We start from the raw sequence: 13,650 nt of genomic DNA on the forward strand, positions 1-13,650 counted from the left end.
TCAAGCATCCAACCGCTCCCACAGAATCCTCCCAGTTTCCGAGAGCAAACCCTTCCAACCTCGTCCTCGACCCATCTTGCATCGCCAAGGTCCATGCTGCTGCCCCAACCAACGTTGCAACAACCAACTACTCGGTGCGGTGCCATACGAGATGCACTTGAAGCAGCTCCCGCTCGGTGTCTCCCGCCGTGAAAAGCCCACGATCTGCGAGCTCCCCACGCGTGCGCTCGCGCAGGAGCAACCGAACTGGTAGGTAGGCTAGTTCGGTTGCCTGGGGTTGAGGTAAGGTATCACAGACGTGGACAGGCTCCGCTTGTCCAAGAGGACTCTGCGCTGGGCTTCGGAGGGCGTGGCTGTTGTGAAGTACAGCCTGCAAATCCACCGACAAGTCGGCAGCATTCTGAATGAGAACAAACACGACATTGCCAACATCTACGACGCCATTCGGGGCCTCGCTTCTGGTCGCCAGTACAAAATGATCAAGTACGTCGACTTAGGTTATAAACCCGGGGGATTTAAGCAGAATGAAACCGATTCTTATATAAATGGACTCTATCTTGGTGAAAACGCAATGTAACGAAGTATTAATGATATTTGGACCATGATAATCATCAGACTGTGTTACGCAGCTTGAACCCCGGGTTTATAGTATAGAGCAAATGACCCAGTGCCAAAATGTCGAAGGATATAGCTAAGTAAGGTACGTATTATGAACCTTCTTGGCCATTTCAGTAAGATGCCTGCCTTAGGTAGGACAACTATAGACGTTGTGGTCCGACCAAACAATTGGTAAGGTACTATCAACAATAGAAAATTGTACCACATCATTCTGCATAATGAACTTCCTAATCGGGCGATCAACACCAAATCTACCTGTTGCGAGCTTGTGAATCCCTTCATTCTCGATGTCGACGCTATTGATTGGAGTTGCTGCCTAATTGCCCCACTGTTTCATGACTCACTTCTCACATCATCGCTCTTCATGTCTCAAACATTGACCGCTTTATCGAACTCGAACATCACAACTCACTCAGCGTCAAATTTACCTTCCTCACCTCATCACCTTTTCACCACCTCGCAATCAAAAAAATCAGAACCGCCAAAATGGAAGCCCTCCTCACCGACCCCCTCATCATCTCCGTAACCTCCTACGTAAAAGACTACATGAGAAACTACGACGCCTCCCACGACTTTGACCGTACGCCATACCTATCCCACCCCAATTCCAAATCCCATGCTAACATCCATCACCAGACATCCAACGCGTCCTCTCCCTCTCCCACCACATCTACGCCCACACCTCCCCTCAACAACAACCCCTAGACCTAAAAGCAATCCACCTCTCCGCCCTCCTCCACGACGTCGGCGATCGCAAGTCCGTTTCCCCTCCCCTCTTCCTCCCCCAGTGTCTAACCTCAGCAGATACCTCCTCCCAAACCAAGACCCAGCAACCCTCATATCAACAACCCTCCTCTCCTTCTCCTGCCCCCCCTCCCTCGCCCAAAAAGTCCAAGAAATCTGCCTCGCAGTCTCCTACTCCACCGAAGTCAAAAACCCCCCCCATGTGCAGTCCATCCTCGCCAAACACCCCGAGCTGGGGGTCGTGCAAGACGCCGACCGGCTCGACGCCATTGGAGCGGTGGGGATAGCACGGATGTTCACCTTTGGTGGGGCAAAAGGCTCCCGCTCGCTGCAGGCGAGCGTGGATCATATTGATGAGAAGTTGGTCAAGTTGGAGGGGATGATGAAGACTGCTGAGGGAAGGAGGCTGGCGGGGGAGAGGACAGAGAGGTTGGGACGGTTTCGGAGGGAGTGGGAGGAGGAGGTGGGGTTTGTGGAAAAGTTGGGGTTGAGTAAGGGGGAGGAGGAGTAGGTAAATACCTAGGTAAGGTATGTGTTGTGGAACGTAGGGGTTTAAAGGTTGGATGGGAGTATTCAAGTTGGTAGAAAGGCTGGAACCACACACACACACCAAAATATGAGTGTTTCCCATGTGCGTAGGTCATGGCTGTTTACGTTCGAGATTTTAATGTCCCCTATCCCAAATCTTTCCTCTTTTTAAATTTTTGTTTATGATGTACGAGAAATAAAAATGGATTATATATTTCTAGAAAGTGTGAAACACCATCTTGACGACCCAGCCTGCAAAGGAGCTTGACTTCTGAACCATAAAGGTCTGCCATTATATCTTTTACAAGACTAGAACAAAAGATTAAAGCAGCCGAGATTATAACGGGACAGTATGATATAAAATGTGAGATGCTATATTGGTGGAGGAATCGATAAAAATAAAAATAAAAAGCTGGAAAGACAAACGCTGTGTGACGGGCCGGGAGTCGAAACTGGGTTTTCGCTCAAACTCGGGAATGTAATAACCTCTGTACTACCTCGCCACGGAATTGCTTTCGAGAATTCAGGATTAAGTACCGGGCCTGCGTTGAGTTTCAGCCGGTGGGCTCTGGTGACAGGGTGATGTTTTCTTGGCCCAGCTTGGCTGAAGTTTAAAAACACCTTGGAAAAATAGGGTGGTGGTTGACGACAGCATCAGTGAAATGGACTTGGAAGATCAGTTGTTCTTTTGTCACTGCGTAATTGCTGAAACTTCTCAAGGCTGGCTCATTATCAATCATCCATCATCAAACATTACACTCAAACCCCAACCCCATCACAACAACCCTAACGAAGTAAACAAGAATCCCTCAAAAATTAAATATTACCCACCCCTCCCCTATCCAACAACCTTAAAGCAAAAAAGCAGCAACACCACCCAAAACAACCATAGCTCCCGCCGCCTGCTTCCCAGCCGCTCCAGCAGTAACAGCAGGTGTCTCAGTAGGCACGTAAACAGGATAGGTCTTGGACCCAATAATCGTCACAGTATCCGTGTGATGAGGCTTGGTATGCGGAGTGTAGACTGACTGAACAGACTGAACAGAAACGACCGTCTTGTGGTGATGTTTGGTACGATACTCCGTCTCGGTCTCGGTGTAGACGGATGGCTTGACATAAATCTTGGTCTTGTATTCGGTCTCAGTCTTGGTGGGCCTGTTCCAGGTGTGGGTGGTGGTCGTCTCGGTGTAGGGCGGGGTGTAAGTAGGCTTGATACGGGTGGTGGTGGTTTCTGGCTCTGGGCGGCCGGCGGCAACGGGGGAGGAGGCCATGAAGGCGCCGAGGAGAGAGAAGAGCTTCATCTTGGTGATGATATTAGAGTGGTTAGATGGTATGAGTGAAATTGAGAGTTTGACTGGTGTCAACAAACGAATGAAGTGATCAAATGACGGGCACTTGCGATGATGCAAGAGGAATCCCAGAACTCGGTTACCTTCAGGGGCAGGATTGGTTTATAAGCAACCGCCGGGCGATGTCATGGCCGAATGCATCATCGAGAGAGGATGGCAGTAAACAAAGGAGAACGTCCAAGCCTCGTGGTGATGTGTACCCGCAAACGTTAGGAAATCCCATGTTGACGAGGCTGAGCTGGAAGAATAAAGAAACCTGTGTTTACACAGAAATGATGCAGCTCCATATTGACACCGGGGTAGGCCTCGGTTGCGCCATCCTTCACTTGAACAACTGGATGATGTGTTTGCCCCTACCTACCTATGTAAAAGGTCAGAGGCAACCCAAGACAAGCCTGCGTGGTGTTCCTCGGCTATGAGAGTCAGTGTGGGCGGAATGTTTCTCGTGGCTTCGCGGGTCCTGCTACAATACATTCCTGAGTTCACTAGGTAAGTGGCCCACGACATCGATGCGGTCAAAACGCGCCGAATCCGTCACGGACAAAATTCCAGAATGAAAGTTGAAGCCTGTAAACTCAGTTAGTCGTGTAATTATGATCTGACCGGAAACGGCTGCAGTTAACTGTACCAGCCTGAAGTCCATTTCCGGACGTTGTGCAGAAACGTAGAGAAGAGTGAGAGTCAGGAGAGTGTCGTAGGTAGGCAACCATGCTAGCTGCTACCATGTCCCGTATTTACACCCCCCAAAGGGCGGACATTTTGGTTGGTCTTTTAATACAAACGATACCATTGCAATGTAAGAGAAAATGAGGGCGGCACACGAGGTCGCTCATGATCAAATACCAAAGAGGCATTCAAGCTACCCCCAACCTCAACCTTTCAGGCAGCGGGAAATACTAATCTCGAGTTATCTTTGCTCCTTCCCTGAAAGTCACGTCCTTAAAGCAGGCGTTCTCTATCATGCTCCTGCCTACTGTGATCTGTCAATTCTGTCGACGTCACAAATGGCTCAAGCTTCATCGGGTAGTCCCGACACTCGAACCACGCTGCCGGATGCAGCAGTGTCATACAATATTCTTGTTGCTCTTTGTTGGTCAAAAATAGATGGGATTTCATCAGCTGAGCGCATTGTCATCAACAATGCTTAGTTTTCAGCAAGCCCTAACTTATACCAACCCTAACCCGAGCACCAGCTACAGCAGTCTTCCATCATCAATGTTTCACTCATTGGAACGAAGCTCTAAGTCATAGTAAGGATAGTATATAGATGGAACTTCGCTCTGCATACTGTAACTGAAATCGTCAAAGGGCGGTATTTGAGAAGGAGTCTCGTTCCTGCCTTCTATAGGTAACCACATTCAAAGCCTTGTTCTCCTAAGTAGCAACACGATACTGAAATGGTGAGAAAACACACAGAAACAACCACAACACTACACCTATACCCTCAACAGGTCCCTGAATGAACACACCCCAGTGACAGTGGCTCGCTCGCAGGCCGCACTTCGCGCAGGACAAAGATAAGACACTATGGGCTTGCAAGCCACATAATAAGCACTGGATTGGCCTGATCAGAGGGCCAGAATTACCTGCACGCGTGCAAGGCACAAAATACATAGAAAATAAAAGTCGACATCTTGTCTAAAATAGAATGTCAGAAGTAGACCGCTTATATACATGACCCCTGTACTCCCGAATCTACCGAGAGCCGCACCCCAAACCAATACATATTTATCACGCCGCTATTATAACTAGATGATATATATATGCCGGTGATAAACGTTTAGTATCTATGTAACTCCGCCTCCATAAAGCTTTTGCGTGAAATATCCCTTTGTTGAAGTAGCTCTGAATAGCTATATATCTATATATATATATATATGCTAAGTTATAAATATCTTTTAAAATACTCTTCTGATCTGATTTTTCTTCACCGTAATTCCAAGCTCGTATAGTCATCAATCCTAGCATTTTATGTCTTAATAAATATCTAATCCCAGTATCTTTCTGTCTAAATAATCAGCTGACTTCAGCTTTCACTATCAAAGCTATATGTAACAAAAGCTGAAACTATTTATTGTCTTTAAAATGCTTATATTATAGTTTAAAAAACTTAGATCAAGCATTCAAAAGCGAGATTAACATACATAAATTTTTATACCGGCTGTGACGGCATATAGCTTAAAGCAGGATACTGGGTTAGGGTTGGGAAGACTAGGGCTGAAGATAGGACTATGGCCAATGGGAGAGCAAGAAAAAAAAGCATAGGCCAGGTGAGGCAACAGGCAGAGCAAGGCATAGATATTTGGGAGAGAGAGCAAGCTTACTACACTTTACTTTTCTTTTCTTTTTAATCTCACAATTACTTTAGCTACGGAATACTATATTGACTTTGACTTGTAGTACTTCAGCTTCGTGACAATTGTTTTTATATCTTGCGTTGCGCCTCAGCGCTTTGTTTTTTTTTTGGATTTTTTTTTTTGGAGAAAAAATTTCCTTATTATAATCCAAGCTTTGTTTCTACTAATCCAAACATATTATATCCAAAAGCTATCTTTAACACGCTAGGACAAAAGAGATAAAAAAGCTTAAATTATCGACGTAGGAAGTTTAGATTATAGACGGCAAAAGCTGAAACTAAGTTTGAATTACAGTTAAAAGAGCTTGGATTGAGTACTAAAATTCTAAAGCAAAAAGTCCCCCGCAGTGTGTAACATGTATAAAAAGCGAAAGATGCGTGCGGTGTGGTGTGTAGCATACACAGAAAGCAAAAGATAGGGGCCACCCGGGGATTGAACCCGGGACCTCTCGCAAGCTAGTATTCTGAGAAGAATTTTCACTTTGTAAACATCAGGGTGAGCCCTAAGCGAGAATCATACCACTAGACCAGCGGCCCTGTTTCCACATCATTTCAGATGTGGATGTCTCTCGGTGGCAGAAGCTCCAGCTAAGTAGCGCCACCCTGCCAGCTCCGTTTCCCAGCATGATTCAACTCCTAACCCCAATTCATAACCCCAACTATTCACCACGGTGATACCTTCCAGCTTTGGCGTCAATGGATGCAAATATGGTGTGAGGTTTACAAATCCTTTGTGTCTTCGTCTGCAGGGGGGTCAATGTCGAGGACGCTCAGGGGGCTGTTATGCATCAGTCAAACATCCACGTAAAGGCAAAAATAAGCAAACCTACCCCTTCTTGACCATGATACTCATAATCTCAAATAGCGCATCCGCAGCCGCCATCGTGGTGTGCTCAGCGTTGGTATCATAGGCGGGCTGTTATCACCCCCCCTTGTCAGCCATCATCATCTCTCCTTAACCCGCCCTTTCACCACAGCCGTATCAAGAAGGAACTCACAGCAACCTCAACAATATCCGCCCCCACCAAATTCACCCCCTCCAACCCCCTCAAAATAGTCCTCAACTCCCTCGTGCTCCAACCCCCCGTTTCGGGCGTGCCCGTGGCAGGCGCAAAAGCCGGATCAAGCGTATCAATATCCAGGCTCAAATAAACAGGGTTCTTCGTCCCGACCCGTTCCCTTATCTTCTTGATGATTCCCTCCGTCCCTATAGTGTCAATCTCCCTCGCCTCCACAATCTCGAAGCCACAATAGCCATCGTTCTCATAATCACTCGGCCCCGAAAGAGTTGTGCGGATTCCCGCGTGGATGTTTGTGTCGTTTCGCAAAAGGCCCTCCTGTGCCGCGTGGTAGAAATACGTTCCGTGGTTGATGGAGGCCGTTTCCGAAGGCGAGCCGCCGAATACCTTTGGCTTCCAGGTGTCGAGGTGGGAGTCAAAGTGGATGACTGTCACGGGGCCGTAGGCGCGATTGATAGAACGTAAAAGGGGGAGTGTGATGGTGTGGTCGCCTCCAAGGGTGATCACTCTCGGGAGGGTCTTGCCTTTGAGGGAGGGGCCGGGTTTGGTGGCGTCCGTGGTTGGGGGGCGGGAGAGGATGGAGAAGTGGCCGTTTTCGATTTGGTGGAGGGCGTAGGTGTTGTCGTAGGATGTCACCGGGATGTCGCCGCAGTCTATGACTTTGGCCCAGGAGTTGAAGGGGTTTGTGTCGAGGGGGACGTTGTAGCCGCCGCTAGAAGGGGGCCGTCAGTCGGTGTGGATGGTAGAGGTGAGGAGGGTTACACATACTAGAGGTTGAGCCTTCTTGAACCCTGCCGGATGCCGGAGGGGCCGAACCTAGCGCCGGGACGGTAGGATGTGCCCGTGTCGAAGGGAGCGCCTTGTTTATTTATGCTTATTAGCCTGGCTGCCTGACGTTGTGTATCCAGGCGGTTGGTTGTTGTGTAACAGACGTACCAATGAAAGCGATGTCATAGTCAATGTCCTTGTGAAAGAGACAAGGAAGATAAGGAAGACGCCCAAAGGTTGAGATGCCAGAGAAGACAGAGTCCGCCTGTGAGCTGTGTTAGCCAACAAGACATGGACGATCTCTAGATGACTGACCTGAGTCCCTCCATCGCCTGGCAGGGTGTTGTACCACAGAGATTTGTGAGGCCCCGCCATGTTCTTTTGATGCTCATGGTCACCATGCGCCAGAACGGCAGCTGTAAGCCACAGGGCGAGCAGACCCTGAGTTGCCATAATGTCGATTTGTGAGTTCCGATGTGTGATGTTGATACAGACACCAGAGCAGCGAAAATATGGCCAAGGCATCACTCCTTTTATGGTCCAGCGCACCTTTCCCCTCGGCTTGGGACTCTGCGAGCCATCGACCAACAATCGTCACCACTTGCTGCAGCCCAATTCCCTTGAAGCACATCTCCGGCCTTATCACAGATAATGACATGCCTCAAACTCCCCCAAGCCCATTTCACTGGACGTCCTTCCACGAACCACCACTGCATGTCATCTCAACGTTTCTCGTTAGGTAACGGTCGTTCCATCATCTCAGTGGAAGCATCACGTCCCATCTCATGCGGGAGCGACAGGAGAGATAAAGCAGAGCGTGTAGAGCATGTTCCCGACTGGGACTGCAGAAGACAGTACACCAATTATAAGGCTTTATGCGATGCTGCAATGGCAAGCTCGTCGATTTCTCGGAATCCCACACTCTGGACGTTGGATAATTCGACCACTAATGGAATCTCTTTTACTTGAAGCGATCGAGACCCGGGAATGCGGGGCTACCGTTCCAGTGCGAATGACATCAAAGGTCTGGAGCGGGGGAACTGGTCCATGGGGGATTGGAGATAGATAGCCGTTGGGAGTGGGATGTTGCTATCTCGGAGACGTATGTATGTATAAGTGCAGATGCCCCCTTGGTGGCGATGTGGTTATTGGTCTTTATTTCTCATACATTCGGTGGCACGCAGGTCCTATTCGCTGCTCAGATATGGTGACATTTGATCGAGGAGATAAGAGCGAGGTATGGAATTGTGTGAGTTTTGAATTTCTTACAAATTTATTTCCGAGTCGGAGATATGTGGTCACCTCCTCATTCAAACATATAATAGAGCCCATGGACAGCTTTGTCTCGACTCCCGATCTTGTCTCCCCATCCACACTTGTGTTACGATGCGGGATCCCCCCCTTGTGGTCGACGGAAGAAAGAACACCTGAAAGGACCCTGCACTCAAAAACGTTTCAAGCCCAACACGTGGTTCCCGAGACATGGAGCAAAAGAAGGCCATTGTTGTCCAGGGATGACACTTGTTGAACCCAGGAAACGGCCGAAGGCAAAGAGTACGAGAAGAAGAAAGAGAAGGAGAAGGAGAAAACAACCGCCGGGCTGACTTGGGCTGGAACGGCTGGTGAGGTCACCGTCTTCACCATGGTTGAGGCGATCTCATTCGTCCCGTTCATCCTGCGGCCAGTGGGACCACCTCCGCTGCGTAGGGCAGTTTCTTGCGCTGATTCGGCCGGTGCCCTGATTTCGCTGCAGAGTGGGCGGGGCCGTGAGCCGGCTCCTGAAAAAGCGCAGCTAAAAACGTCTGATGCAGCAGTCGGTCGTGTCCCACATCAGAAGCTGCCGTGCTGCGGCAAGACAGCGCAACGGATGGCCACTGGATAGCACTGCGTTTCTGCCTGCCCGGATCCGCTTTGGGAGAGGCCATTTCATGCATTGATAAGGATACGTGGACGTTGTTGCTGGATATTGGGCAGAGCCAGAGAGAACTAGCAATGGAAATGGACAATGCAATTCTAGATGAACGAGATGCAAATCGTCATCGAGGTCGAGACAAGACTTCCAGACTGGGCGGGGAGTGGAGCTCTTGTTCTCCTTGTTCCCCGCCGTGAGAAAGGCTTGGCAGGGAAGTTGGGGATTCTCAGCGCAGGCTCAAGCTAGGGGTACCCTCCTCTCGTTCCCAGCCCGCCTATTTTGAGGTGCATCAAAGACCGGGCCAATCACAAGAAAACCCCTCGAACAGGACAGTTGAATGGGGATGGACCAAATGGACTTGGAAGAAGATGCTCTTCCTCAGCGTGCATTTACATTGCATTTCCCTCCATTCATCACTCTCTCTTTCTAGACAGACACTATCGGGCACGCGCTGCTTCCCCCGGTCCCGTCCTTGATCATACGCTCCGCCCAGGTGTCCCTCCTTCTCACTCACGCTGTGTCTCGAGGTGATTCGCTCTCTGCGTGAACAAGGAAGGTCCCGAACCTGCCACTTGTCGATGTCTCACACAGGTCGCTGCCATCTGCCTCTATCCAGGACGCTGTCCTCCGGCCGCAACTTTCCTTCTGTGATACCTCGCCCAGCAGCTTCGCCGAGAGAAACCCTGCGTGGCGCATTCTTTTTCCAACAGTGAAATCACTCGCCGCCACCGCAGCACATTTCCAACAACGACGTAAGCAAATCATCAAACATGATGCCAATCTCTCTCCTTTGACTCTTTCTTCCAACAACTCGTTCACCCCTCCAGACCATCGCCGGACAAGCCGCCTTTCTTCTCCGATGACGGTAGACGGCCGGGGACCTGCGCTCCCTGTTATGGGTTTGTCCCAGGTTGACCAGGCTTTTGGCTTGGAAGCGGACCGCCTCAAAAACCAGCCGCGCATGTTCAAGAGGCACAAGGTTCTGCCACACCCACGCAAAGAGGCCGTTGTGGGAGTAACGGACTTGCAAGTTCAACGGTTGCGATCGCGTTCCGGGCCGGAAAAGCATGTCGAGACTGAACCTCCGCTGTCGCAAGCCGCTATCTCCCCGGCGAGTCGACGACCTCGTCAGCAAGAGCTCCACGTACCAAGACAGCGACGAGGAAGGGGTCCTGAACCGCCACCAACGCCGCCAGCGCATTCACGAACCTCGTCGACGAGCCATCCCGTTGACCCGTCCAGCGACGAGTCGGATGACGCTGAAAGCCCAGCGCAAAGCATAGAGACGGTCCAGCCGCAGTCTCCAGCTACCCCTCCTAATCCACAGACACCTCTCACGCCCGAAATAACACCCCCAGGTCCGGCTGAGTCTCAGCTCAGGGCACGACCTCCGCTTTATGATCGACTCCAGTCGAAAATCACCACCGAGTCGAGCTTCCAGTCGTATAGAACTGCTCCAGAGGTTCCTCTGACGTCTCCTGATGAGGAGGACGGCAGTTCGTCGCTCCTGAGACCGGCGCTATCATCAGCCCAGACATCTCGGAGCACTGTCAGGCAGTTGAAGGCGGATGGGAAAGAGAAGGTTCAGCCCGTGGGCTTGGGGCTTGGGCTCGAGTCGGGTGAGAAGGAAGCCGAGACTCCAAATAAAACCAGGGAATTTGAGAAATTTGATGGAGGGTGGACATGCGAGAATGGTGAGGTGGCAGAGGAATGGAACGCAACTCGCATGAGGAATGTGTCGATAAGAAAGCGAAAGGTATCAGCGCAAAAAGGGGAGGATCACAACAACAACGAGGTCCTTGAGGACTCGACTGTGTCTGCAACAAACGCCACCAAAGCGCTGCGCTCTGTGTCGCTACAGGACAGCCCGACGACCTATCCTGCACGCAGAGTCGTCTCAGATCGGGTGCCGAATCGAGGGCCGCCGTCCATGTCCGAATCTTCGATAGGCTCTGACGCCAAGCGCTCCTCCATCATGTCCAATAGGTCGACAACTTCGACTGTGGTCGACCATCCCGATGCAGCCCCTCGGCGGCGGAAGACGCTACGACACATGAAGAAGCAGATTGACTTGCGCGACTCTAGCTCCGAGCTTTCACCTGCCAGCTCAGCGCCTACATCTACGTCGGCAGCCGTGGAAGAGCCACGTAGGGGGCCTCTGCCAGCTTCGAGACTAGGAGACACTGGGCGAGATAGCCATGCGTCTATGGCTACTTTGAGCTCAATTTCGAGTAACAAAGCTTGGCGAGAGGCCTGGAAAGCGGGCGCGATTGCGGTTGCCATTGTGCCCGAACGTCGATCGTCGATCAAGTCCAACAAGTCCAACACTGCAAGAACCCCGTCTTTGAGGTCAACAAGCACGAGGCGATCCCAGCGAAGCCAGAGTCTCAGCTCTGCACCGCAATCACGTACATCCAAGAGCGTTGAGCGAGTTCCTATCTTTGATCGACCACAACGCCGAGGTAGAGCCCACTCCGAATCAGATGGAGGTAGAAGTGCTGGAGATGAGCGGACGATCGATTTTCCTCCTGTGATACCGAAGCGGTCATCTTCTCTCTCGGCCCCTACTAGTAGGAATGCTTCTAGAAGTGGCTCGCTTACGGCAGAGAGCCTCAAGGCGCACAACGCCATCCAGGCACAGCATCAAGAACTGCAAAAGGCTAGCTGGGAGCTCAATAAGCTTGTAAACCAGCACGCGGAGAGTAATGAGAGGGTCAGAGAGCAAAGGGTGGGGCTGCAACATCCCCCTGAGCTGAAGATTGTCACCAAGTCTCCGCAGCCCGAATTCACAATCCAGCAGGTTCTGCCGGAACAGCGTGCTGAGAGTAGAAAGACTGTGTCAAGCCCAGACCACGAAGGGGATGACCAGCACCTTTCCGTGGATCGGTACGGTGACCCGTTGTTTGGAAAGCGGCTCTCTGCCCAGAACACCCCCTTTTCCATCGCTTCAGTCGAGACGGCGGGCACTTCTCACGCTGAAGTCTCGGAGGCCATGGCGGTTAATATCTACCCGCACCAGAGCAAGTCTGTCGTGCTGGTCGACCACTCAGCCAAGCCTTCCGAGAGCTCCTCGCTCGAGAATCCTGTCATAATCGCAGAACCAGCCACACCACCCCAGAGGCGGTTTTCTTTTGAAGAAGTCGTCGACTCACCGTTGCGAAACCCGCGAGCCCCTCCCGAGCCACCTCGTCCGCCAGTCATCAACTTCATCCCGGCTACTCCCTCGGGCTTGACGCCCATGACGGAAAGGCAGAAGATGCTGGGGAACTACTTTGAGGTTAATGGTGAGGGTGAAAAGCCAAAGCGTAGCCAGTCGCTGCTTCGGCGTGCCTTGACTGGAGGGCGGAAGAAGCCGGTTGGTGATCAGTATGGTCCTTCGCCGTCCCGCCCAGGGTTGATAACTAGGACTTTCTCCCTTGGCCGTCACGAATCCAAACCGCAGCGGCCGGGTCTCAAGCGCCGCCGTAGTACGGATGATCATCCCAGGGATGAGCACCTTCTCCACCCCTTTTGGCGACCTGCCTACGCGGAAGACTCGATGTCCGATTCTGAATCCGACCCAGACGAAGACTATTATGAGGAGAGGGGAAGAAGGTACAAGTACCCGCTTATTGACAACCGCCCTGGTGGTGCTCCTGCTAGAAGAACGAGTTTGAGCCAGCGTCTCAAGCGGACGTTTGCGATTTTGCCGGTGCAGGATAAACACCAGGATGATGGGTACGAGGATGATTACTATGCTGTTGCTGCCGGGTCGGGGCCAAATGGCGAGGTTGACCGGAGAACGATTAGGAGGACGCCATCGGGGAATCTGAGGGTTATGCGCTTTCGGAAGTCGTTGGAGTCGCTTAGGCCGGTGACGGCGCCGGAACAGCAGCAGCAGGTGTCGAGGCCGCCGGTTACACGGATTGGGAGGCCGCTGCAGGGGTTGGTGAGACGGTTGTCGAGGGGACGGTCACAGGAGAGGCCGGTGGGGATCGGGGTTGGATCATCATTGGTGGGTGGGAGTGCTGGGGAGGAGAAAGGGGGCTGGGTGGATAGGATGAATTTGGGGAGGAGGTTGAGCGAGAAGCGGAGGGAGAAAAGGACGGAGGAGTTGAGGAAGATGATTTCGAGGCCGAGGGAGGTGAGGGATGGGGTGGGGGATGTGATTAGACGGATGAGTTGGGTTGAGGAGCAGAGGGAGAGGGAGAGGGGGGGTGGTTGTGGGATGGAGATGGGGGCAAATAAGGGGAGGGCGGGAAGGATGACGACTTATTGATTACGGGTATATGAATGCATGAGTTTGGGTTGGAATTTCATGGAGGGGATGTAGGTCAGGGAAGAGGGCATGTATGTGATTATGATGTTTACGTTTTT

The 13,650-nt window shown here is 51.3% G+C and overlaps 5 protein-coding genes and 1 non-coding gene across 6 annotated transcripts; 3 read left to right on the forward strand and 3 right to left on the reverse strand.

Annotated features, from left to right (window-relative positions):
- Window positions 1–928: 928 nt before the first annotated feature.
- On the forward strand, window positions 929–2,103 carry QC764_201190 (uncharacterized protein). The gene is made up of 3 exons (XM_062943825.1): window positions 929–1,198; window positions 1,255–1,375; window positions 1,423–2,103. Exons 1-3 carry the CDS (start codon window positions 1,105–1,107, stop codon window positions 1,871–1,873), a joined length of 666 nt encoding a protein of 221 aa, XP_062802576.1. The 5' UTR covers window positions 929–1,104; the 3' UTR covers window positions 1,874–2,103.
- Window positions 2,104–2,741: 638 nt separating this feature from the next.
- On the reverse strand, window positions 2,742–4,144 carry QC764_0031340 (uncharacterized protein; the record flags this gene model as incomplete). The annotated part of the gene is made up of 3 exons (XM_062940187.1): window positions 3,868–4,144; window positions 3,712–3,806; window positions 2,742–3,191 (listed from the first exon to the last, which is right to left on the reverse strand). The coding sequence occupies exons 1-3, from the start codon at window positions 3,962–3,964 to the stop codon at window positions 2,742–2,744; spliced, it is 642 nt and encodes a 213-aa protein (XP_062802577.1). The 5' UTR covers window positions 3,965–4,144.
- A 1,869-nt stretch (window positions 4,145–6,013) lies between these two features.
- QC764_0031350 lies at window positions 6,014–6,132 on the forward strand. The gene has a single exon. It is a non-coding gene; the product is annotated as a tRNA-Pro (tRNA).
- Window positions 6,133–6,248: 116 nt separating this feature from the next.
- On the reverse strand, window positions 6,249–7,907 carry QC764_201200 (uncharacterized protein; the record flags this gene model as incomplete). The annotated part of the gene is made up of 6 exons (XM_062943826.1): window positions 6,249–6,373; window positions 6,426–6,511; window positions 6,594–7,326; window positions 7,383–7,473; window positions 7,551–7,647; window positions 7,698–7,907. The coding sequence occupies 6 exons, from the start codon at window positions 7,905–7,907 to the stop codon at window positions 6,316–6,318; spliced, it is 1,275 nt and encodes a 424-aa protein (XP_062802578.1). The 3' UTR covers window positions 6,249–6,315.
- Window positions 7,908–10,009: 2,102 nt separating this feature from the next.
- On the reverse strand, window positions 10,010–10,575 carry QC764_0031370 (uncharacterized protein; the record flags this gene model as incomplete). The annotated part of the gene is made up of 2 exons (XM_062940188.1): window positions 10,010–10,381; window positions 10,504–10,575. The coding sequence occupies 2 exons, from the start codon at window positions 10,573–10,575 to the stop codon at window positions 10,010–10,012; spliced, it is 444 nt and encodes a 147-aa protein (XP_062802579.1).
- Window positions 10,154–13,552, forward strand: QC764_0031380 (uncharacterized protein; the record flags this gene model as incomplete). Its single annotated transcript, XM_062940189.1, has 1 exon — window positions 10,154–13,552. One exon carries the CDS (start codon window positions 10,154–10,156, stop codon window positions 13,550–13,552), a length of 3,399 nt encoding a protein of 1,132 aa, XP_062802580.1.
- Between the last annotated feature and the right edge of the window lie 98 nt (window positions 13,553–13,650).

The sequence above is a fragment of the Podospora pseudoanserina genome, chromosome 2 (assembly GCF_035222485.1).
Source record: "Podospora pseudoanserina strain CBS 124.78 chromosome 2, whole genome shotgun sequence".
Taxonomy (NCBI): Eukaryota; Fungi; Ascomycota; class Sordariomycetes; order Sordariales; family Podosporaceae; genus Podospora; species Podospora pseudoanserina.

What these genes read in the sequence shown, in the direction of transcription:
- QC764_201190 (XM_062943825.1), top strand. Translation starts at nt 1,105, where the DNA reads ATGGAAGCCCTCCTCACCGACCCCCTCATCATCTCCGTAACCTCCTAC. An exon ending in CGCCTCCCACGACTTTGACC is followed by an intron (nt 1,199 to 1,254) that starts GTACGCCATACC and finishes ATCCATCACCAG; the next exon opens with ACATCCAACGCGTCCTCTCC. An exon ending in CACGACGTCGGCGATCGCAA is followed by an intron (nt 1,376 to 1,422) that starts GTCCGTTTCCCC and finishes TAACCTCAGCAG; the next exon opens with ATACCTCCTCCCAAACCAAG.